Consider the following 27,148-nt stretch of genomic DNA (forward strand, 5'->3'; position numbering starts at 1 on the left):
ACAATGTAGGTTTCATACTTATTGAAAAATCCTGGCAGGATGCTGTTGTGCATCTTGCAGATGGTACAGCCTGAAGTCACATGGTGAAAGAAGTGAACTTGGAACATGAGCATTGTGGCGCTAATCAAGCTTTGGCTTGGGTGTAGTTGAGCTCCTGGAGTGTACTCAACCTGAGTGAAAAGCATTCCAGCAGACTTCTCGCTAGTATTTTGGAGATGATAATTAACCTTTGAGAAATTAGGAGGCATGTTATTCACTGCAAAATTCCCAGCCTTTAACCTGCAGTGGTAGCCATCAAAGAAGGAAGTTAGACTCTCTCTTGTTGGGGATGATCCTCATTTGGCAGTTGCATGGCACAAATGTCACATGGCATTCATGAACACTTTAGGCCTTACTGTATGAAGGCATGGACTGATCCAGTTTGAGTTTGTGAATAGGATTGAACATGGCAAACATCAGCAAAAATCTTGTTGCTGACCTCATGATGACTGAAGGCCATTGATGAAGTACCTGCAGATGGTTTGGCCTAGGATAAGAGCATGAGGAACTCCTTCAGCAATGTTCTGCGATGAAATGATTAATCTCCAACAAACATAATAGTCTTCTGGCTGTATTAGGTATGGCTCCAACCAGTGAAGAGTTCACTCCACCTCATTCAATTCCCACTGCCTCCAATGTTAGTAAGGCTCCCTGATTCTGCACTACATCTTATATACAGCTAGAGAGTTAGTTGTACATGGAATGCTCATCTGCTTTTATGTAACATGTGAAGTGAATTGATTTGGCTGAAGCTTATAGGCAATGATGTTAGGAACCTCGGGGAGAGGTCGAGACGGATTATCCACGTGGTACCTCAGGTTGAAGATAGTTGCCGAGCTTTCATCTCAACCTTGTTTCACAACATACTAGACTCCGCCATCACTGAGGATGTAAACAGATGGGACTGATAATTAGAAAATATACGAAAATTTTGTTCATGAAATGTTTACCTCCAGCTGGATTCAATATCCATCTCTATTCACAACTGGATGTGGCAGGTGAGCAAAGCTTTCATCTAATCAGTTGAGTATTAGAATCACTGTTTGTAGCAAGTGGCCTGAATAGATTGCTTAGTCATTCAGGATGGTCAATGATTTGACATAAACATATGCCTAATCGACACAAAGGAAGTCAATTTTGACAGTGAGCAGTGAAGCTGCCATGAACAGATCAATTTAAATAGAGGGAAAATTAGAGTAAATAAGTAAATGATTAAGAGGGACCAGGGAATCCTCAAAGCAGTTACCTACTAGATCACTTTATCATGGAGCCAATTGTCACTACAATGATTCCTGGGAGACAATGGGGCATACAGCATAAACTGTAAGATCACATAGCAGCAGGTGGGTTGTGGGATGGCACAAACAGAAAGGAACAAAGCAGGACACAATGGATTAGAAAGAGATTATGTCAAAGTATTTAATTACTCATCTTGTATATCAAGTATAGGACAGAAGGACAACTAAATTCACAAGCCTTGAACAAGCTTACAAAACAAAAAGTATCCTTAGTGTTCACATCAGAACCGACTCGCAGATTTTGACATCTTTTAAGGAAGCTGGATCAATATCTGTTGAGAAACTGAACTGGTAGTTAGAAATAGGAAGCACCAGAACTCACCAGAACGAAGGACCCGATACCCAACATGAGCAAAACTAATGTAGTGTACAAAATACCATGCAAGGACTGCACAAAACACTATATAGGACAAACAGGAAGACAACTAACAATCCGCATACATGAACATCAACTAGCCACGAAACGACACGACCAGCTACCCTTAGTAGCCACACACGCAGACAACAAGCAACATGAATTCGACTGGGACAACACTACTATCATAGGGCAAGCCAGACAGAGAACAGCCAGGGAATTCCTAGAGGCATGGCATTCATCCACAAACTCCAACAAACACATCGACCTGGACCCAATATACCAACTACTACAGCGGACAGCTGAAACTGACAACCGGAAGCGGCAGGGACAGACCACTATAAACACCGAAGGAAACATCAAAGAAGCGCTTCGCAGGAGGCTCCCAAGCACTGATGATGTCGCCTAGCCAGGGGACGAAACGTTTGCAACAAAATCTTCCAGCTCGGCGAACAGAACCACAGCAGTTTGATAATGTTCCACACATCATCCCTCCATCAGGTCCTTCCTGTTAAAGGACTTCTGCTCGAAATGTTGATTCTCCTGCACTTTGGATGCTGCCTGACCAGCTATGCATTTCCAGCTCCAAATTCTTCGACTCTAATCTCCCACACATTTTAGTAACTAAAACTCAAGTTTGTGGACCTAGGGGGAATAGTAGGATGGGACTGATAATTGGTCATTCTCAGGACAGGAGCTGTTACTGGTGGGATGGGTCAGTGTTAGGTTCCCAAATGTTCATGAACAATTAACTCTAAATTATGTGGATGTGGGGACCAATTATAATATATCCAAATTTGCTAAGGTCATCAAACTGGGCGTCAATGTAAATTGCAAGGGGGCTTGAATAGGCTAAACAAATGGGATTGAACATGGCAAACGGAATGCAACCCATGTGCAAAAGTTGTTCACTTTGATAAGAAAGACAAAGGTAAAATGTTCCTTAAAATTGTAAGAGGTTGTACAGTGTGGATGTCTTTGTCGATGAGTCATGAGAAGCTAGCATGTGGCCACAGCAAGCAATTAGAAAAGCAAATGATGCACTGCACTCATGTCAAGGAGATTTAAGAAGTAATGACATCTTGTTGCAGTTGTATGGAGCTGAAAATGTGTTGCTGGAAAAGCGCAGGTCAGGCAGCATTCAAGCGCAGTTGTATGGAGCACTGGTGAGTCCGAAATTGGAGTATTACATACAGTTTTGGTCTCCTTATCCAAGACTAGATAAACTTGCCATAAATGGAGTACAACAGAGGTTTACCAGAGTAATCACTGGGCTGGCAGGATAGTTTTACAAGGAGAGATTGAAAAACCAAAGTCATAACCTTTCAGGTTTTGGAGAAGGATAGGTAATCTCAAATTTCACACAAGGTAAAACAGGGTGAATAAAGATGAGATGTTCCCCCTAGAAGGTGACTCTTGATCCAAAGTACATAATCTCAGTCTTAAATAGCTTAAGCCTTATCCTGAGATGAGGAGGACGTTTTTCATTCACAGGGTGGTATATTGTTAGAGTTTTCTAACCAGAAATTCGTGGAAGTTCAATCAATTAACAAGTTCAAGACAGAAATCAACATTTTTATGGGGACAAATTCCATTAAGGTATTTGGATAGAGCAGAATATACAAAAGAGAAGCACTAGGATATTTAGGCATTGCGCCTGGATTACTATTCAATAAGATCGTGACTGACCCATTAATGTTTTGAAATGCCCTTTCCCATCTACACCCCAGAAATCTTAGATTCGGAGGAAGGGTCTCTCGATCTGAAACATTAGGTCTCGATTTCTCCCCACAGATGCTGCCAGACCTAGTGAACTTTTACAGATATTTCTGTTTTTGACCCAGGGTTAGGGAATCGAGGACTAGAGGGCATCAGTTTAGGGCAAAAGAGGAAAGAATAAATGGAAACCTGAGGGGCAACTTTTTTTTTTCCACACAGAAGGTGGTATGCATATGGAATAAGCTTCCAGCGGAAGTGGTTGAGATAGGTACATGAGCGAGGAGAAAGTGAGGACTGCAGATGTTAGAGATCAGAGTCGAAAGTGTGTTGCTGGGAAAGCACAGCAGGTCACGCAGCATCTGTAACAACATTTAAAAGGCATTTGGACAAATACATGAATAGGAAAGGTTTAGAAGGATATGGGCCAAATGCAGGGAATTGGGGTGAGCATAGATGAACATTTTGGTCAGCATGGACCAGTTTGGGTTGAAGGGCCTATCTCCATGCTGTAGCTCTCTATGACTCTGACTCTTAAGATTCTTGTTATGCAGGAAAGTTAATTGATATGTGTTGAAGATCTTCCAAAACGACACTTTCACCATCTTTGGAACAGAAAGCTCCAAAGTCCCTCAACCTTTGAGAAAACAAATTCTCCTCCCCAGACCTACAAATGTGAGCTCTGAAAAATGTCCATTAGTTCCGGACTGACTGACATAAAGAAATGTCCTTGCCACAGCCATATTATCAAGTCCACTCAAACTCAGGCTTCAATTAAGTTCTCTCTCATTCTTCCCAACTCCAGGGAAAACCAGTCGAGCCTGTCCAACCTGCCCTCATAAGAAAACCTGTTTAAATCAAGTAAATCTCCTCAGAATCACCTCCGATGCAACTACATCCTTCCTTAAATAAGGAGACCAAAACCGAACATCATAATCTCGATGTGGCCTCATCAATGCCCTGCATTAATGAGGCAAAGCATCCTTCCTTTATTGTTCAGTTCCTCTCATAATAAAAATATGGAGATGCTGATGTTAGACTTGGGTGGATAAAGCTAAAAATCACAAGACACCAGGTTATAGTCCACAAGTTTAATCGAACATACAAGCTTTCGAAGCGCTGCTCCACAACAGCATACAACCCTGTCATTGCAACCACTGCAAGACATGTCAGAGACATGGACACTACCATTACATGTGGAGATACCATCCACCACATGCGCAGCAGGGAAATGTGACTCGGCCAACGTTGTTTATCTCATACATTGTAGGCAAGGATGCCCCAAGGTATGGTATATTGGCGAAACCATGCAGACGCCAATGACAACGGATGAATGGACCAGGCGGTGGTCAAAGACATTCGGCCTCAGATCTTCGGGTGAACATCCTCCAAGGTAGACTTTGGGATACGCACAACATAGAGTGGCTGAGCAGAGGCTGCTAGCCAAGTTCAGTACCCATGAGGATAGCCTCAACCAGGATCTTGCATTCATGTCACACTAGATGTGACCCCCACCACACTATACACACTCTCACATTCACACAAATGCTCTCTCACACGCATATACTCCGTCACACTCATACACACACACTATCAAGAGGGCGCGCGCGCGCACACACACACACTATCAAGAGGGCGCGCGCGCGCACACACACACACTATCAAGAGCGCGCGCGCGCGCACACACACTATCAAGAGCGCGCGCGCACACACACACTCAAGAGCGCGCGCGCGCACACACACACTATCAAGAGCGCGCGCGCGCGCACACACACTATCAAGAGCGCGCGCGCACACACACACTCAAGAGCGCGCGCGCGCACACACACACTATCAAGAGCGCGCGCGCGCACACACACACTATCAAGAGCGCGCGCGCGCACACACACACTATCAAGAGCGCGCGCGCGCACACACACACTATCAAGAGCGCGCGCGCGCACACACACACACTCATACACACACACACTATCAAGAGCGCGCGCGCGCACACACACACTCATGCACACACACACACTATCAAGAGCGCGCGCGAGCACACACACACTCATGCACATACACTATCAAGAGCGCGCGCAAGCACACACACACACTCATGCACATACACTATCAAGAGCGCGCGCGAGCACACACACACTCATGCACATACACTATCAAGAGCGCGCGCGAGCGCACACACACACTCATGCACATACACTATCAAGAGCACACACACACACACAAGTCTGTGGGATGAATTTGCATTTGCAGATTAGTACTTGCAGATCCATTCTATTTTGTTCAAAAAGCGCACACAGTCTGTAGGCAGTCAGCCAATGTGACATTTTATAAATTCCTACTTTGGAAATAAAACCAGTCTTAACTTTCTGGTCAGGACTCAGACTGACTCGAACCTCACACCTTTAATGCATTGCCTGAGCTGATATGTCGCTTTTTTATATATATTGTTAAAACCTTAAGTTATCTCGGGGCTGTGACTCGAAAGAAATTCTGGAATTTACATATTAAATCAATCGAAACCTGCATCCCCATTTTAAGCGATTAAAGGCTTAACAGCCACCTCGGTTTGTCCAATACATCACACCAGTTGTATAATTACTTATAAATTCTGTGGCCTATGCATCCTGCCCCACTAGCTACCTGATGAAGGAGCAGTGCTCTGAAAGCTTGTACTTTCAAATAAACCTGTTGTGGATTATAACCTGATGTCATGAGATTTTTAACTTTCTCATAATAAAGGATAACATCCCACTAAACCTTCTTGATTACGTGCTGTACAGACAACAAAACTTTGTGACTCGTGCAATGAAAAACCTAATTTCTGTCCAGCCTACAAATGAAAAATGGCATTGAGGAGATTATTAGTTGAATGCCATTTGCTGCTCCTACATTCCTAAGGAACAAAATCACTATTCTATAAATAATGAGTGCAGATGGAAAGACCAACTATAATAGTTTATGACACAACTGACTTCAGGTAAAGTATATACATTGACTGAATTTCTTTTATTCAACTCTGGATTTCTTTTAGCAAAGATATGTTTGCAGAACATGGGATGATGATGGAGACATTGCGCTTGGAGATATGCTCAGCTACAAGAGCAATATGCGGACAGATGTATATGGGGGCATGTGTTGAACAGAGAGAAGGGAGCAGTGCCAGGTGCAGAAGATGACAGCATGGATCAGAAAATGACAAAATTAGACAACTTGATGAAAAACAATGCTGTTGATGAGACAAATGGAAATACAGAACAGCAGCAGCAATTGAAGGTACAATCTGTGCATAAATAGTGATAGCGGACAAAGGAACAGAAACATCAGCAGAGGCAGACTGAAAGGAAAGAGAACTGTACTCTGAGTAAACGAAAAAAAATCAAGTAATGGCATGATGGGAACAGAGGCAAGGAAAGACAGAAAGGCTGTGAGGAGGATAACGGAGACAAGGTTACAGAAAGAACAAAGGCAAATGACAGAAAATACAGGTAATAATTGTTCGGAAAGAATTTGGAAAGAGAGAACAAAACAAAGTAACAACTTATATTGATATCAACAACATCATTAATGGCGTGTCAGAATCTCAATTAAACAAAAACTGGTCAGAACATATCAGGCATTGGGAACGAAAGCTTTGTGAAAGCAGATTTTAATAAAGATCTTAAAAGGAGAAAAAAAGGCATAATCTGAAGCATTCAAAGCTCAGCTGCCAATTGTGTGGCAAAGGAAGCACAAGATGTACAAAATACCAGAATTGGAAAGACACTCTGTTCTTGCAGAATTAGACTCGCAGGAGGTCAGAGACCATGAGGAGTTTGATGAGGAGGTATTTGAACACATGACAGCTATTTTTAAAAATCAAGGCCTTGCTGAACTTGGAACCAATGTAGGTCAGCGAGCATAGAACTGATTGAGTTAGAAGGGAGCAGGGAGAAATCACATACGGAGATGCTGGCATAAAGACAAAACAGGGAGAGATGGTTAAAAATTTGTTTCAGTTAAATTGATTGAAGTGAAGAATTTCAATTCTTTCAAATTACTGGCCTCAAAAACAAGGATTTAACATCTGTTCTAAACAGGGTGCTGAGCAGTAACTTGCGGGTACAAGCAATTCCTTTCAACGCTATGGAGGGCAGAGAAAAAAAGAATAATTTAATTATGACATGGCAATTTGTCAGCTGAAGTCCATAGTTCCAACCATCCTTATTTTAACAACTCAAGCAAGACTGAACCAAGTTTACCGAATGCTATTATTCAAAGTTTGTGCGAAGATTTGTAGCTCGGGTGCTCGTTGTTGTGATTCTGTTCGCCGAGCTGGAAGTTATTGTTGCAAACGTTTCGTCCCCTGGCTAGGCGACATCATCAGTGCTTGGGAGCCTCCTGCGAAGCGCTTCTTTGATGTTTCCTCCGGTGTTTATAGTGGTCTGTCCCTGCCGCTTCCGGTTGTCAGTTTCAGCTGTCCGCTGTAGTGGTTGGTATATTGGGTCCAGGTTGATGTGTTTGTTGATGGAGTTTGTGGATGAATGCCATGCCTCCTAGCGGCAGGGACAGACCACTATAAACACCGGAGGAAACATCAAAGAAGCGCTTCGCAGGAGGCTCCCAAGCACTGATGATGTCGCCTAGCCAGGGGACGAAACGTTTGCAACAAAATCTTCCAGCTCGGCGAACAGAACCACAGCAATGCTATTATTATTGCCTTCAGTTCACCTCCAGCTACAGCTAATCTCAAACACGCACAAGAACCTTCAACTTGGGGGAAAACAAAATCAGAATGTTCCAGTATCAGACTTTTAAACACAAGGGGTTATCACAAATGTTCCTCAAAATCACCACTCACCTCGTTTAGGTTTTGGAAAACTCTCATGCAACCAAAAAACCACTTTTTCCACAAAGTGCTGAATGTTGCTTTGTTCTGGTCCTCTGACAAACACCATCCAGTCATGGGTGAATCCTTCAGTAGTGGGCTTTTTCCGAAGCTGGGCACGGTGGCCTAGTTCCAATTTAACCTGCACGGTGCACTGTAAGCAACCAGAAGAGAAACATAATAAAATAGCAGATTAAGTGCAATCTTCAGTCGATGTCTCCTCTTCCTCAAAGGAAATTTCAATAAGTCCACTTATTTTTTTTTACAGTACCCATCAAAATTTCCACTAATGACAGCCATCTTAAATACTGCTCTCCGCTATGCTATTTCTATCAATTGATTTACTGGCAGTCATAGAGATGTACAGCACAAAACAGACCCTTCAGTCCAACTCATCTATGCCGACCAGAAATCTCAACCCCATCTAGACCCACCTGCCAGCACCCATTCCATATCCCTCCAAACCCTTCCTATTCATATATCCATCCAGATGCTTTTTAAAAGTTGCAATTGTGCTGGCCTCTACCACTTCCTCTGGCAGCTCATTCCATACATGTACCATTCTCTGCTACTATTTCAGACCCATTTGTCCTGTAATTCTTCCTGTTCCTTTGTGATTCAATCTGAAATAGTAGCAGATTGAATTCTAACACTGCATGCAGTGAGAAATTCTAAACATGCCTATTTAATATATTGCCACTAGCATACTTTAAAAAAGAGTCAATAGTTTTCTGATGCAGCTCTGAATTCATTACTTCAAATTGCTCCCAACATTTGTTACAATCAGTAACTTTGCTCCTGGCTTAAGTCATGGAAAATTTCTCTCTCAAATAAAGTAAGTCCTCAATTAACAGTTTTGTCATAACAGTTTTTGTTTTACAACCCATGAGTCCAATAATATGTATCTAATTCACAACATTGCCGATCACCACCAACACAAAAGGAATAAATATGCACCATAACTCAGCATTGTTGGGCAAGTTCCTGTACACTTGGCTTGTTTTATCCATTACCTGCCTCAATTAAAGCTGGATAAGTTTTTATTTTAAAAATCTGCCTGAAGTCTGCCGTCCCCAAATAAGCAATCTCGAATACGAAGCAAGAAAAGTAACCCAAACACTTATATGGGTTTATAGCGAGATAGGTTTTGAATAGCTCAGTTTCACTTAACACAGTGATTTTCAGGAAGATAACTACCATGTTAATACAGGACTGCCTGTACTCAAATTTGCAATTTTGCCTTAATTACTGCAACAAGATGTGAATGTTGTTTTTAAAGAAAAAGCATTGTGCATGTGAAGAAGCTTATTCTTTACCCTTCTTTCATTTCCCCATTTGCCAAGTTTTATTCACACAGCTCTGTAAAAAGATGTAAAAAGGCATGATCAAAATTACCAGCGTGCAGAAGGGATGCAAAGAGTATACAATGGTGTGCCAAAACCAGACTATGGAAGCATGCTGATGAGAAAACATATACGCTTAACACAGCACATATCCGGTTGTTTAACAGATTGAACCAAAGAAAGGTGACAGGAGGAAAACATAGGAAGAGTGTGGAGATGATAAAGGCTTAAATAAACACCTTTCCCTTTAATAAAGTGGCACAGCCATGATCAAATTGCAGAGCAGACTCACTCGGCCAAATGATGCAATTCTGCTCCCATGTCTTATGGTCTTAAAGAACTAACTCTCTTTATCTTTAATTGCATTAACAATCAAGTTAATAACTGTCTCACCACATGACAATTAAATCTTAAACACCAAAAAAATTCTCAAATGGTTACACTTATTATGTACAATGTCTGCCACATTAAGCCATTTCATAAATAGATTAAAGCCCAAAATGACAAGAATGTTAGCAAGTTAGAACAAAGTTACTGTGGTTTTACCTGCTGGAATCAACAGTTTGCTTCTTTTCACACCTAACAGTTACTGGAAATCAGTTTTCGAAAGCACTTTCCAGCTGTGAATCTGTCAAAGAGTCTCAGTATCAAAGACTTATTTTCAAATGTACTCCTGGAGTTCACCTTAAATTGCTCCAACATTAAAATAGCACATATTTCACAAGAGCAATATTTATCTCTTATTACAAACGTGTCAGGCACAATGTCTTTTCCTGCCATCTCAGCTGTTAGCGAAGAGAATCCTACAGGACAGAAAGATATAGGCCCTCTATGCCTGCAGCAGACGTATATACGTCTAGTTCTCATTACAATCAGATGAGGAAGGATGTATTAGCTCTCCTCTTTTTAACCTCCTCAAATGATTATAACATTTTTACTTTTCTTTTTCACAAGCAGCTATATCACAATTCAACTAAAAGGGAATACTAGTCAAAAATAAGAAGCCAACTCCAACATTTTCACGTGAGAAATAAAGGAAATTTTATTATTTACTAATCTGTATAAAAATAATAAATTGTAACAAACACATATGTTATAACATTTAGAAAGAAATGCATCTGGTACAAAAAGAAAGTCAAGGATGTAATTCAAATGAAGTCACGAGAGTCTGAGAGGTATTTATTAGATTTTAACCTGAGACCACTATTATTTAATTAATTCTTGCATAGTCAGCAGTCGCAACATCTGTAAATAACTTCAAGTTCTCAGTGAACATATGCTTCTCCAATTTGCCTCATCAGCTGGCGCTACTTTTCTTGAGGCTGAAAAAATTGGCAGAGACAGTGTGTCTTTCAGTTCTGTTGTTACTGATCTATTTGTTCTCTCTGCTTTATAACTTTTTTGGCCTGAAGTAAAGTTCACTTGCATATTCCAATGTCTGGCGTCAATGTTTTTTCAAGTTGTCCAATCTGCAGGCAACGTTCACGACAATATGTTAAACATCTAAAGATTGTAAATCAAAGTGGTTAGACAAAGGGCCCTTTCACGGCTGACTGCGTTTCAGTGCCTTTCGATAAAATGTTAATTTTTGTCCAGACTTTGTTAGCCTCAAAATGGATTCATGAACTCTGCTCAATCTGATCAAGTGACAGCTGTAGCCATCTTAAGTCAGTGTTTATTCTTATGAGATTAATGTTAGTCCATGAAAGGTCCCAGGTATGAAAATCTGATGATGGAAGTTGAAAGTTGACTGTCCACATTTTATAAATATCGTGACACTCTATATAATAGATTAAATTGTACATTTACAAAATATTCATGACCGATCTTGCTTTGATTATTACGATAGGTAGAGGTTACCATATTAGAACTGGGGTGATGTGACGGGACGTGGTGAAATGAGGGATGTCAGCAATAACTCGAACAGATAATGCATTACTTCTGAGGCAATTTGGCATTTTTTTCTCTTCTCCCACAATTCCACCCACTCAATCTGCTCCCTTTGTACCTCTCACATCCTGCTCATCCAATTCTAACTCGCCTGTATTTTCAATATTACCCCAGTTTAAATGTGACCTGTTCAGTTAAAAATGTTATTTCCCTTGTAGTCTGTACTTCTGTGCAGAATAAATAAAGAACCTGTGTGTATTACTGGAACTGATCAAAAGCAGCAGAAACTCTCCAACATGAATTAGCTCTAAAAATCAAGAGAATGAAGATCGTGAATGTGATTGAACAATCTTTTTACTGAAGTTGCAAAACCATTGCAAGAAAGTTGGGGGTTATCCATTTTGCTAAACCCACAACCAAACTCAGAAACCATATGTAACATGAGTTCTTCCACAGACTATGTGTCAACAAATCTCATTTTCCTATCATAAATCTATAACAAAGTGCCTGTATTTAGAAATTTAAATTACTGGAGGCAATGCTTTAAGAAACTACAATCAGAGTTATTCTGCTACTTCCTTGCCCATTTCCTTCAATATTTTATCATCTGGTTACTTTTCAACCTAGAAATCCGGGGCCAAGTATTTGCCTTGGCCAGTGGGACAAAATGAATGATATTGAATCAGGTGCCCATTGTACCCAACTTCTGTTATTTAGTTTCACCAACTGCAGGTATGTTAGGTACTACATATGATGGCAATTAATCTGACCCAAGCCGAGACATTTCTATGACTTATTTACTTCCTCTTAATCACCTTATATTTATGGCCTTGCTTTCCCATTAGCACAGGTTAGGTTTTGGGATTTTTGATTTTCTTTTTACCTATTTGGAATTTGGAAATGATTTCAGTCTAACATTTTTTTAAAACAAGGCAAAAGTTTTACTAATTAAAATGCCATTGGCTTCAACCTCTGTGATACAGAGGGCTTAAAGTGTCGACTGTAAAGATGTCCACAAAAAAACAAAAATTAAGCTGTTTTTTCCCTCTCACACCGTCCCAACCAGTACCTTTCCACCAACACCCTCACCCACCTGGCTGAACAGTTCCTCTTCCTCAACAACTTCTCCTTCCAATCCTCCCACTTCCTCCAAACCAAATGGGTAGCCATGGGGACCCACATGGGACCCAGCTATGCCTGCCTGTTTGTCGGGTACGTGGAACAGCCCATCTTGCGCAGGTACACTGGCACCATCCCACACTTGCTCCTCCGCTACATCGATGACTGTATTGGCGCTGCCTCATGTCCTCACGAGGAGGTTGAAAAGTTCAAATTTACCAACACCTTCCACCCCAACCTCAAATTAACCTGGACCATCTCGGACACCTCCCTTCCCTTCCTGGACCTCTCCATCACATTCTCTAGAGACCAATCACAGACATCTACTACAAGCCTACCGACTCCCACAGCTACCTAGACTACACCTCCTCTCACCCTACCTCTCAATTCCTCTGTTCCCAGGATGACCAATTCCACTGGGAAATACATCGGGAAGACTGGACCCCTTCTTGTGGATCGCTTCAGAGAACATTTCTGGGACACCCGCACCCACCAACCCCAATGCCCCGTGGCTGAACACTTCAACTCCCCTTCCCACTCAGTCAAGGACATGCAGGTCCTGGGCCTCCTCTACCACCAAACCATTACCATCCGACGCCTGGAGGAAGAACGCCTCATATTCTGCTTTGGGACCCTGTAACCCCACAGGATAAATATGAATTTCAACAGCTTCCTCATTTCCCCTCCCCCCACATTATCCCAGTCCCAAGCCTCCAACTCGGCACCACCCTCTGGACCTGTCCTTCACTTCCCCACCCTCCCCGACCTATCACTGTTTCCCTCACATTCATCCACCTAATGCTTTCTCAGCTATCCACCCCACCACCTCCCATTTACCTCTCAACCCTGGCCCACAAGCCTCATTCCTGATGAAGGGCTTATGCCTGAAATGTCCACTCTCCTGCTTCTCAGATGCTGCCTGACCTGCTGCGTTTTCCCTGCAAAAACACGCTCGACTCATTATCTCATCTCAGACTAACAACATCTACAGCTATTTTGGAAGGACTTATTCTACATATGCACCTAGAACAAGAGGTGCAGAGATTACACTCTTGCGGGAAGCTTGTATTCCAAAAATAAAACCCGCAGGCATTACCCTTCCATAGCAGTGACATGGGGGAGCCCATTCAGTTTTGAATAGGGGACTTATTCTCAACTTTGCCTATTGCAAACTAAGCCTCAGAAGATGAGATATAGTCTACAGAAAAAGGTAATGCCAAAATCCAGCATGTCAGTCCACAAAATGTAAGGCTTATTATATTTTGTCTCATTTTTCAAGAGAAGTGTCAGTGAAGGAAGGGAAGAACCCTGTCTTCACTTGTACACAAAACAAAGCAAAAGAATCATTTGCATGAGGTCTCCTCTCACCAACATATTTACTAAGCTGCAGGAACTCACAAAGAACACATGCAAAAGGGACAGTTTCCAGTTCAGATCACAAGGGAATCCTATTATCATAATACTTCCCTCCCATCAAGTTACATCATATAATTAAATACTGAGCAGTGCAGTCAAACTACTGGACACAAAACACTGATTGGTTATGGGAGCAAGATAGCTGTATAGAAAATACTACCCAACACAAACCAAAATCTCAGAACATAAACAGATATATGGTGTTGAAACATTTACTGATGAGTTAGTACTGCATGAAACATTCTGACTAGCTAAAAAAAAAATTGTGAGCTAACTTTGACAACTTACAAAGAATTTTATAAGTTGTCAAAGTTAGCTCACAATTTTTTTTAGCTAGTCATAATGTTTCATGCAGTACTAACTCATCAGTAAATGTTTCAACACCATATATCTGTTATGTCTTTTACACAATTTTCAGACAGACATATGTACCTATGTCATTAAAAGCTTTGCATCCGGCTGTATTCATGAGGTGTTCAAACTTGATTCCCTCAAATGTTAGAGCATCATGGATCTGTATGATGCTAATTTGCTTAAGTACAGGGAGGAATAGATGTGAGCCACAAAACAACCTGGATAAGCACATTTTCAGCAAACTATCACAACAAAAACAAATTTGCATTTTGTTTTGAAAGCTCCAAATCTGAAACCAGCGAATGTCACAGAACAAACTGATCAACTTGTTCACCTTACCTTTTCTCTCTCAAGAGGTAACTGGAATTTGCTTTAGTAAAACAAAACTAAAATTATTGAGAAAAACAAAGTCCACAAAAAAGTTTCAGAAGTTAGTCACTCAAAGCCAAAAATTGCCTCAAATAACTTTCTTTCTGTAAAGGTCTCTATTTCCCTGGCCTTTTGTAACATGACCGATGCCTAGAATTATCAGCTGCTTCAAACAGGAACGAAAACTACTCAGTCTTATCACCACTGACAACACTGGCAATCTGCTCTAGACACTTGAGTCACTCATCTCCCAGCTTGTCAATCAGCTATTTCTTGTTAACTTCAATTCAGATATTCCTTTCAGTCCCAGTGTCAGATTTCCCCACTGGCCCAGCAGTGATGACAGGTCATACTAGCCCTTTTTGAACCAAATATGCATGCTGTCTTTCCTATGTTTTGGTAGATAACCCCACTCTCCCTAAGTCTCCACATGGCCCGCTAAATCTTCTTCCTCAGCAGCTACAAGGCCACTGGCTTGCTCAGAGACTACAAACTTACACTGGCAGTTTTCACTTTAAATTTTGGTGTTGATACTTCTAATGAAAATGTCAGCAAAACAAAAAGCCAAACAGTATAGACAGCAAACACCCAAAGACAATTTTTTTAAAAAAGTACTGATGTTTAGACAAATTAAATTATGAGAGCTAATTTTGTCCTGAACACTATTTATCCCTCAATTAATATCACCAAAAGTTGATGATCTGGTTGCTATCCCGTTGTTGCTTATAAGAGTTTGCTGTGTGTGTTACTGCCTTATTTCCAACAGTGAGCAAACTTTTAAAAAGTGCTTCATTGCCTACAAAGCACTTTGGGACCTCTTGAAGTCTAGAGTCCCAAACTCACGGAAGGCTCTACATAAATGCAGGTCTTCCTTTATCAGTGTCCCTGGTGTGGTGGTGCTGTCAGTACATTACATGGTCTTGCACTTATAGTACCATTTACAACCTATGCCTGTAATTGACTAACTAGGCAAGTCATATTTTGATTAAGGAGTATTCCGGGGTATTTTGCTGTCCACTTCTGCATAGAAAATCAGTAGCCCTGATTTGCATTTAATTTTATTACCTATGTTCTTTAAAGATCTACAGACACTGTCAATATTTTAATAGTGGGGGTTGAATCCCAATCCAGGACTTGATGACCAAAGATACATTCATAACATGGTCAAACAGATTGGATAGTAATCCTCAAATCCTCCTCACACACAGTGAAAGAGGAGAGACTCCTGGAGATTCCTGTTATGGAAAGAACATTGCAGCCTCTGCCATCACCATCATGCATGTTGCCACAGCAACTCTGCTCCCCAGCTGATCTTCAGCACACCATCACGTGACACATGCCAAGGTATTCAACAGGATGAAAGAGTCATCCAACATATATAAATGCAGTCAACATGGCTTTATAAGGGGCAAGTCATGCCTCACAAACCTTATCGAGTTCTTTGAGGATGTGACCAGAAAAGTTGATGAGGGTCGAGCTGTAGATGTAGTGTATATGGACTTTAGCAAGGCATTTGATAAGGTTCCCCATGGTAGGCTCATTCAGAAGGTCAGGAGGAATGGGATATAGGGGAATTTAGCTGTCTGGATACAGAATTGGCTGGCCAACAGAAGACAGCGAGTGGTAGTAGAAGGAAAATATTCCGCCTGGAAGTCTGTGGTGAGTGGTGTTCCACAGGGCTCTGTCCTTGGGCCTCTATTGTTTGTAATTTTTATTAATGACTTGGATGAGGGGATTGAAGGATGGGTCAGCAAGTTTGCAGACGACACAAAGGTTGGTTGACAGTATACAGGGCTGTTGTAGGCTGCAGCAGAACATTTACAGGATGCAGAGATGGGCTGAGAGGTGGCAGATGGAGTTCAACCTGGATAAATGTGAGGTGATGCATTTTGGAAGGTTGAATTTGAAAGCTGAGTACAGGATTAAGGATAGGATTCTTGGCAGTGTGGAGGAACAGAGGGATCTTGGGGTGCAGGTACATAGATCCCTTAAAATGGCCACCCAAGTGGACAGGGTTGTTAAGAAAGCATATGGTGTTTTGGCTTTCATTAACAGGGGGAATTGAGTTTAAGAGTCGTGAGAACTTGTTGCAGCTCTATAAAACTTTGTTTAGACTGCATTTGGAATACTGCGTCCAGTTCTGGTCGCCCTATTATAGGAAAGATGTGGATGCTTTGGAGAGGGTTCAGAGGAGGTTTACCAGGACGCGGCCTGGACTGGAGGGCTTATCTTATGAAGAGAGGTTGATTGAGCTCGGACTTTTTTCATTGGAGAAAAGGAGGAGAAGAGGGGACCTAATTGAGGTATACAAGATAATGAGAGGCATAGATAGAGTCGATAGCCAGAGACTATTTCCCAGGGCAGAAATGACTAACACAAGGGATCATAGTTTTAAACTGGTTGGAGGAAAGTATAGAGGGGATGTCAGAGGCGGGTTCTTTACACAAAGAGTTGAGAGAGCATGGAATGCATTGCTAGCAGCAGTTGTGGAAGCAAGGTCATTTAAGAGTCCACTGGACATGCATATGGTCACAGAAATTTGAGGGTGCATACATGAGGATCTGTGGTCAGCACAACATCGTGGGCTGAAGGGCCTGTTGCGTGTTGTACTGTTCTATGTTCTACTATTTAACTCTCTCCAACTCCCAGATTCAACTGAGGCATTCTGAAGGATATTAGATAATTGTCTGAATAGAAATAGTGCAAGGATATGGGGAAATACAGGAGAATGGCACTCTGTAATAATGGTCATTGAAAGGGCTGGCACAGACACAACAGGTTGAATGTCCTCATTCTGCATTACATTCCTGTAATTCAGAAAACTCCCAAACCAAACCTCACCCCTCTTTCATTCTCTCTACACTACCCAGCCCCCACCTAATCCCCCAAAATAAGTTCAGAAAGATTCAATTATCTTCAAAAACATAATTCTCACTTCATTAAAAGCTGTTCCACTAACAGGCAGCAAAGTTTGGGCCCATCAAAACAGTGGGGGAGGGGGAAAATCAGCTACAACTTTTTGCAGTCCTCTTCATAATTAACCGGTTCAAAGCTGCGGAAATTAGTGTGCTGGAGCTCAGTGGATCATCATGTGGCTGGGATACATGAGAAGGGACAGTAATACACAGCAGCATTAGAAAGAGATGGTGGAGTCAGGAATTTCACAGCACTGAATAGCCTAAGGCTCTGGCAACATTCAGGGCTGGATTATAGGATTGGGCAGAACTCTGATGAGGATGCTGGAGCTTGACAGCAACGCAGCAAGGGTCAAATAGTTTTCATTGGAAACATTTTTGTTGGAAGAAAAGGTTTTGCACAGCTGCATTCGAATGTTTTCAAGGTGACTGCATAAACAGAGCTGAGCTTGATTAGCCTTTGCAAAATATTTAGCTGTAAAATTTTCAGAATGCTCTTTGGTTTTGGACATAAAATCTCAAATTATTCCAGAGCACCAGAAAAGTAAATATTCTTGTAAACATTATTTGCAAGTTGAATGCCTGACTCTAAGGAGTGAAGGTAAAATCTTGCTCTGTGTATGTGGATGAGTCTCTGGCTTTCTGGAATAAGTGGCACTTCCATTTGGGACTTGATTTATATAAACAATTCTTCCTTCAAAATTTTCAACATTCAGAAATTTTCTACTTTAATCATGTCCTTCCACAGAATAAGATATAGCAGTTGGCCATTTTTGACCAACCTGTCTGTGCTGGCTCTCTGTAGGACCAGTTTTCCAAGTATCACTTCCCTGCTTTCTCCACACAGCCCTGCACATTTTGCCTTTTCAGAGAACAATATAATTCCCTTTTGAATTGTGTATTTATGTCTCTTCAATGTGTCTGGGATTTTACACTGGATGGTTGTCTGCGCTCACTGTCATCAACAACTCTCAGAAGCAGACATCACACCCACGCTGAAACACAGGGTGCCTTTACTTGTCCAATAGTTTGATAAATTTAGCGAGATCAGAGATCAAACAAAATCCTGGGCGCCATAAGCAACTCAAGCTGCCTCCTTGATTTGGTCGGTGGATGAACATTAGCAGAATAAGCCTCCAGCTGCAAACCACTAGACAAACTTATTCAATAGCAAAGCAAGTAAATGAAGAGTACTCAGCACAAACAGAATGTAAGAATCTTTTAATAATCTCCTGAGCACATCAGCAACAAAAGCTCTAAATCTTCACGTTAAAATGATTTTCGAAATAAGGATTCTTTAGTTCTTTCATGGAACTATGCCACCACAAAGTCTCTGACATGATCACTGGTAGCTTCAAACTGATTTATACAGTTACGCAATGTGTCCAAAGAAAGACTCAAATTGCCTCAAAGATATCACAGAACAAAAGGCCATTAAAAAGTGCATCTAGATCAGATGTCCAGTTATTACCAGCAAAAGATATTTTTCCATACAAATTCAGCTTCAAATTAAAGTTTTACTGTAAACATCTCCACAAACTGCTTGTAATCAAATCTCTTGACGACTTCATCTGAAAGACAGGTTCCAACCAATTACAGCATCAATCCACACACCGTAATCTCTCAGATGTGTATCCTACAGAGCTTACACAAAAGCCACAGGTTCCTAACTGGCTGTTGCTAAAGTACCAATAATTAAGCAAGAACTTTGATTTTTCCCAGAATCAGAGACACACCAAAGCGTTTAATCTTGTATTCATCAGGATAGACAGGGATACCAAATACCATCAATGATACATGATGCATAACACAAGGGGAGGCAAGTTGACTGATCGGTTGAGGTCTTATGCCGAGGCTTCTGTTTAATTTAAAGAAGTGGTGTTCTTCTTTTCTGAGGAGGGCATCATCATACATTAATATAGTTTCTAACAAACATAATGATCCATGTTGCAAGCAGGACTGATGACCTTAAACTTGCCAACTATTCAACAAAATTATTTTCATGCAGCCTAATTGTCGTTTCCATTGAAATTTAGTTTTCTTGCATCTGTCCTGATGAATGCAAGATTAAATTTTCCAAGCAAATAATGTAACTCCCCTGTTACAGCTTATATTCCTTACATCCCTAAGTATGCAGAATGTGTGTAGTGCAGTCTCCAAATGACAGCCTCTTGCTCATGCTGTAAGGGACCATCAACAATGCTGAAGATGGTTCAGTACCTTTATGTAAGTTTAGTTACTGGTGGACATAATGAAAGTTTCACCAAGAAAAGGGATGAAGGCATAATATTTCTCCAACAAGAGATACAGATGAACTGAAAGTAAAATCCTCTTTAGTGTGAACAGAGGGATTTACCTACACAAATTTACAAATATCAAGCAGAGATAGAAAATCATTGTTTGTCACCTCAGGATAGTAAGCACATGAAACCAAATCCCAAAAAAATCCACTGGTTTGAGGTAAAAAATTCCTTCCCATTGAATTTTCAGGACACTAAAGCCACCAGTGACTCCAGCCCTTTCTCTGGCTACTGTTTGAGGTTGAACACAATTTGCAGTGCTATTTGACTCTAACCTAATCTTCCATTACCATACCTGAGACATTACTTATTTCTACTTCTACAACATCATTTGTGTCCACAAGCCCCACTCCTCTGCTGGTTAAACCCTCATCTATATCTTTTCTAAACTCTGAACTCAATCATCTCCAATGTTCTTCTGCCCATCTTCCCAATTTGTAATCTATAAGATATATCCAAGCTCATCATCCCATTTGTCTGCATTGACTCGCAGACTAGTCACATCCTTGATTACATAATTCTTATTCTAGTTTACAAATCCCTTCATGGCCCTCACTTATTTGTGTAACCTCTTCCAGCCCCAGAACTTTGCAAAATACTTGCACTCCTACAACTCTGCCTCTTTATCCATCTGTGATTGCTATATTTATAAATCAAAGAAAATCTTGCCTTTAACTGCTTTGTTTCAAAGACCTGGGATTCTTTCCCTAAAGCTCTCCAACTCTCCTTTCCTAAAATGCTTCTTAAAGTCAATATCTATCACAAAGATCTCAGACATCTCATTGCTGGTTGTCAAATTTTGACTGATAATCATTTCTAAGAAGAAACCCATCATGTTTTACTAGGTTGAAGTTATTATATGAAGGCATGGGGGAACATAGTGGCATAGTAACCATGTTGCTGAACCAGCAACCCAGGTTAATGCTCTGAGGTGGGGAGGGGAGGGAAGGAAGGGAAAAAGGAGGGCTGGAACAGAAGAGGACGGAAGAACAAAGGGAGGGGAGGAAGGGAAGGGGAGTGGGGAAGAGAGATCACAGTTGATCTAAAAGTAAAAGTAAATGGAAGAGATATCATCCATGAACCTCTGAATCAACATGAGCAGAACAGCCTCTTCTCACTCGTAATTTTCTTTCCCTCACACTAGAAGGGTAATATCCTGTGGAGATTGCTGGCCAGATGACAATCAGCTCGTCACATTCTCGTGTCAGAATTGGAAGGTTGTGGGTTTAAGTCCTAATCCAGAGATCGGAGTACAAAGATCAAGACCTACACTCCAGTGGGATACAGAGAGATTGTTTGACATGACATCTCTTGGAACAGACATCAAATGGATGCCCTGTCTGTTCTTCCAGTGGATTTAAAAGATTCCATGGCACCATTTCAAAGAGGAGGTATTCCTAAGTCTCTGACTGGTATTTATCCTTCAAATCAATATTAAAAAAAACCCTGACGATTATTCCTTCGTTGTGCCCAAGTTGGCGATGTGTTTTCTACATGACAACAGTAAAAATAATAGTTGGCTGTACAGTGCCTCAGGATATCTCATGGTCATGAAAGGCACCTCAAACATATATTCTGTTACTGGCTCATGATACAGAAGTATGAACAAACTGGGTCTTTCAAACCTATCAACTTTTCAAAGCGTTTGTATAAGATTACAGGGGGTTGGAGAAAACTATTAGCAGATGTGGCTCATTTAGAAAATACATTTTCAAGCAAGAGTAAGGGAGAGGAAATCTCTCCTTAAATGGTCAAATGAAGCAAGTCGTGTATAGATACAGATTAAAGATAACAGCATAAATAGATAAAGCCATGCAAAAGCAAAGCAAGCTTTAGAGGCCTCAAATACAAAAGCAAGGAATAATCTTATCTGCACAAGATTTCAGTTAGGCTGCAGTTGTAGCAAATCCTGTTTTGGCTAGCTCTTTATAGGCAGATATAAAACCAGCAATGGAAAAATAACAGCTTAGAGATTTACTAAGCTGTTACCAGATGAACGGGAGGGTTATGGTTATTTAGCGAGACTTGAGAAGTTAAAAAAAACTCAACTACAGCTGAGAAGATTAAAGGATAACATGACAGATCTTCCAGATTATGAGTCGTTAAAATAGGGTAAGATGTGATAGATTGTTTCCACTTCAGTGAGACAGTGGAGAGACAACATAATTTTAAGATGAATGCAAATAAAACTAAAAGTGGAAGTTAAATTTAAAAACGTGCCTAAGTAGGAGCAGTTAGCTTCTGGATTCGTATGCCGCAAACTCATTGAGTTCATAAAGTTCAATTAGATGCTGAAACTAAAATAACTTCTACTGGTACAGAGAACTGTCAGATCAATTAATATAGCTGATGAATAAATGCTCATGTAAACCTGTTGGGGCAATGTTTCTGTGGTGTGTGAAGTATGGGGCAGAAAAACTAAAATTGTAAACTTCAGATCAGAACGACACAAATACTTTCTAAAGGTAAACAAACAAAGTTTGGGGCAAAATACTACCCATGCTGGCAAACAGATGGTACTTCGTTTACCACTAAGTCGCATGTTGCATGGACAGACAACACTTGGCCCAAATCCATGCCAGCTTTTCATGACAGCATTCCAAACCTAATCCCATTACCCAGCTGTCATCATCTGTCACTCACTAATTGGTTAGCTTCAAATATTATCCAATTCTTCCCTCAAAAGGTCAAAACAGTCTCTTCTCTCAAACTTATGAAACAATGGCCTGGATTTTGCATATCTGATCCTCTCCGACAGAACATGCACAAAGTTATCAATTTTATGTTCATGCGGTCAGGTCACTGAGCCTTGTCGTAGCATGAGGTAGTACCACATTGAGCAGTCTGCAACTTTTTTCCAGTCAATGGTGTCAAAACTCTTTTCAGGCGAATTTGACCAAATCCTCATATCTTTTCTTTTGGCCGACTTTTGAGTTTTGGTCAGAGGACTGAGAAAGAGAGATCCTATCAAGGGAGTTTATTGGGGGTGAATCAAGTTGTTCTAGTAATCCACCCATTTGGCATCCATGATTAGGTGTAGGCACTGCTGGCAGAAGTTCTCAAGATCTTTATGTGATATCAGTAGGAGGTCTAAGTTTTACTGCAGTCAGGGAGATTAGGGCCAATGTTGTCTTCCAGAGGTTCCTGCTGTCAATAGCTTGACATAGGACTTGGATGACTCAGTGCTGGACTTTTACCATTGATACTAGTCCCTTGGTACAGGTATGTACCAAGGAAGTGCTGCACATACTGCAGAGCTGCCCCATCTCGATAGACAGAATGCAGGATCTTCAATAGGGAAGGTTTGTGAAAAACTACTGTCTTGGCATGCTTAAGGACAGGTCAAGTATGAGGAGCAAGGAGCCATGCTGTGGATAGAGAAGATTTTATCCAGTCAAACGTAGTCCACTGATCACCTCAGTAGCCTGGAAATAATTGTGAACATTATTTTGGTTAATAGAAAACTGAACATCAGCCTTGTCCATTCCAATAGTCCTTCATGTCATGAATGCATCACTGGACCTCAGCCTTCAGTTAGTGATACATTACAGCCATTCAGCGGACAGCTTTAAGGGATGAACTAGCGAATTTGCATTCCAAATGTCAACTGAACCATCTTTTAATGAATCGATGGTCTAGATTTCACCTAGGAATTGTAGGTATCTGATCTTCTCCAACTCAAGGAGATGTAAGTGGTTCAGATGCAGGTTCAATTCCACGAACAACAGTCAAACGCCTGAACAAGGTTTAATAGCTGACTGCTAAATTCAATAATATTGTGCTCATTGGCTAACAATCATCCTTGTCCTAAAATAGCTGACAACAAGGAAACAATTCCTCAGCAACTTAAGGATGCTATGACTGCAATATAGAAAAGAAAAGGAACAAAATATTGTCACAACGTTTCCACACTCTTGACTGTTAGTCAAACACTCTCAAAAACACTTTTCAATCATCCACTACCCAAAATCACTGACTGAATAACATCTCATAATGGACCGTGGGATTTAATCACGGAAAAAGTCAAATGGCTCGACATTTTGCACTAAGCTCAAGGAACATTGCAAGAAAACACATGGGCCTGCACGTCAGCACTTGACATCACAAGTTGTCCCTGATTATGGATCACACTGGAAAAGTTCAGTTGCTTAAATGCCTCTATTAACATTTACCAAGGAACGAATGGGACGAGAAACAAACTTCCACTTAAATACAGTGGAGACCTTCACATCCTCAGAATGTTCCAAAAGTGCAAGGGTACTTCTCATTATATAGGTAAATGTGGTGGCAGTTGTATCCTGTAAAGTCTAACAAACAGCAATAAGGTAATGGCCAGTTATGTGGCTTACATCTGATCTGAATCTTTAACTGTACATAACTCCTTCAATATTGCACTGATGATGTGGTTATAAATTTGCCTCAAATCCTTGCAATGGAATCCAAACTTCATTCAAATGAAAACACCAATAAAAGAAGCTGACAGAAAATTTGCAAAATCCTCACCATCCACAAGATCGTTAAAGATTCGGTAACCAGGGAACAAATGCATATTACATGTCTGTAAAAGTTAAAGCTGGCAAGATGCCAGATTACAGTAATAGAACTAAGTCACTAGTGAGTGCTTGCATGTTCAGAATTCTGCACTGCTAGTTCATTCTGAAGCATAAAAATGGGCATGGCTTAAATTTCAGATTAATGAACTCAGTGTACACATAGTATTTGGTACTCTCATACAAGGGATTTCAGTCTATCCATCAGGGTGAGGCTCAAGATATCTCTTGGGAACAGATTTGTGTGTTCAGATACAATTATGAACTGGTCCACAGCACATTCTGATGCCATTAAATGATTAATCATGGGATCACAGTAGCAGAAGTCACAAGGGAACTGCAGTAGATTAGAAAAAGGAAAATCAGAAAACCGAAGTCTGGTTTGTGGGCAAGCTAATCCAGAACAATAAACTAATGGAAAAAGAATGCAATTACCAATTCAAAAAACATTTTTAGCACAACTTATGCTCCTTCCCTCCCAACTGCTCATCTGATAGCAGCACCACTCCCTCCTTTTATGCATAAGGTTTGATGATCAACCCTTACTGTCTTCTTCATTCAGTCACATAATTCTTCACTTTAAATCTTCTACTAATAATAGGAACAGATTAACTAGGATGATTTCATTACAACAGAGCAATGATTTCATGACAAAAGGATTGGTGTATTCTCCTTAAAGCTGCATCCAATGACCTCACCTGAGTCAGGCATGCTTTCCATATTTCCGATCCATTATTCAAAACACACTCTTGTACACAGTCCAAAATTAACATTCAGCAAAACATTTGTTATTCCCACAAAATAGCAGCAGCAACTCTTAGGGGGACAACTTCAAACACCTTGTAATTATGAGGTTTTGAGTATTGCTAATCAAAGAAACTTCAAATTCACCAAAGAAAAGTAATCTCGGAATACCAGACTGCAACTTTTCTGAATAAAGTGACTTTTGTGGTCAGTTTTCATCTCGAAAGATGGGAAATGAGAGGAGTAAAAGGTTTGTTTAATTATGTTATCCTTGGAAAACATACAAATTGTAAAGATCTTGGAAATCAGACAAGTATTTCAAAAAACATCTTGCGGTATTTAACCATGTCGTTCTTAAACACCAGATCTTGTGTGTGCTTGCCTCCGAGAATAGAAACAATCTTGAATAATTAACACAGCCTGGAGTGCTAACTTGCTCCATTAAATTCATCAAAATCAGTGACATCTACTCACTTTTACAATTCTTTACTGTTGCTTGATGAACTCTATGGTGAGAGTGCCTGTTTTAGCCTCTGTCTCAATTCATCTGCTGCTGAAGTCCTGATTCACTCTTTTCTTACCTCTAGATGTGACCATGCCAATGTACTGATGACTGATCTCTCACAATCTATCCTCCATAAACTTAAGGCCACCCTGTCCAACCATACCTTAACTTGCACTGAAAATGTGTTGCTGGAAAAGCGTAGCTAGTCAGGCAGCATCCAAGGAGCAGGAGAATCGATGTTTCAGGCATGAGCCCTTCTTCAGGAATGAGGAAAGTGTGTCCAGCAGGCTAAGATAAAAGGTAGGGAGGAGGGACTTGGGGGAGGGGCGTTGGAAATGCGATAGGTGGAAGGAGGTTAAGGTGAGGGTGATAGGCCTGAGTGGGGGTGGGGGCAGAGAGGTCAAGAAGAAGATTGCTGGTTAGGAAGGTGGTGCTGAGTTCGAGGGTTGGGACTGAGACAATATGGGGGGAGGGGAGATGAGGAAACTGGAGAAATCTGAGTTCATCCCTTGTAGTTGGACGGTTCCTAGGCGGAAGATGAGGCGCTCTTCCTCCAGCCGTCGTGTTGCTATGGTCTGGCAATGGAACTCAGCACCACCTTCCTAACCTGCAATCTTCTTCCTGACCTCTCCTCCCCCACCCCCACTCAGGCCTATCACCCTCACCTTAACCTCCTTCCACCTATCGCATTTCCAACGCCCCTCCCCCAAGTCCCTCCTCCCTACCTTTTATCTTAGCCTGCTGAACACACTTTCCTCATTCCTGAAGAAGGGCTCATGCCCGAAACGTCGATTCTCCTGCTCCTTGGATGCTGCCTGACCTGCTGCGCTTTTCCAGCAACACATTTTCAGCTCTAATCTCCAGCATCTGCAGTCCTCATTTTCTCCTTGAATACCTTAACTTGCAGCAAGTCTTATTCACTTATCATGCCTATCGTTGCTGAACTATGGTGAATACAGTAAAGCACCAGCTTGATTTTAAACTCATCATCCTTGTCTTCAAATCACTTGCTCTCACTTCTCCCAAACTCTCTAACCTCCTTTAGGTCCAGAGGTATTTGTGCTTTTCTATTTATAGCCAATTCTACTGTCATTGGTGGCTACATCTTCAGTTATCTGGTCCCCAAGTTCTGGAGTATCTTTCCAACGTATCTGTACAAATGTACCTTGTTTTCATCCTTTCAGACATTGACTTGGATCCCACTTACCACCCCCTGAGAAAAAGAACAGGAAATTACATTACCATAGGAAATGATGTCACACAGGAAATGACATCACCAACCCAAGGATTCCCAACCATATAAATAGAAAGCAGAAAACACCAGTAGTGCTTTGTCCGGAGGCTCACTGAAGATATTACTTAGTATGGTGA

At 41.1% G+C, this 27,148-nt stretch overlaps 1 protein-coding gene across 4 annotated transcripts in view; it reads right to left on the reverse strand.

Annotated features, from left to right (window-relative positions):
- The window catches only part of LOC122565294 (protein ENL), a 116,700-nt gene that overhangs the window by 78,906 nt on the left and 10,646 nt on the right, over positions 1-27,148 (reverse strand). For 3 of the 4 annotated variants that reach the window (XR_015751842.1, XM_043721101.2, XM_087976076.1), the window contains exon 2: positions 8,246-8,426. Coding sequence is in view for 3 of the 4 variants with exons in the window: in XM_043721101.2 (XP_043577036.1) it covers positions 8,246-8,426 (181 nt within the window). In the remaining variant the exon portion in view is untranslated. Of the gene's footprint in view, positions 1-8,245; positions 8,427-10,161; positions 10,244-27,148 lie in introns of all 4 variants that reach the window. The other variant, XM_087976077.1, reaches the window with a different exon arrangement.

The sequence above is a fragment of the Chiloscyllium plagiosum genome, unplaced genomic scaffold (genome assembly GCF_037043375.1).
Source record: "Chiloscyllium plagiosum isolate Xiang-an unplaced genomic scaffold, Cpla_swu_hap1 HiC_scaffold_28, whole genome shotgun sequence".
Lineage (NCBI taxonomy): Eukaryota > Metazoa > Chordata > Chondrichthyes > Orectolobiformes > Hemiscylliidae > Chiloscyllium > Chiloscyllium plagiosum.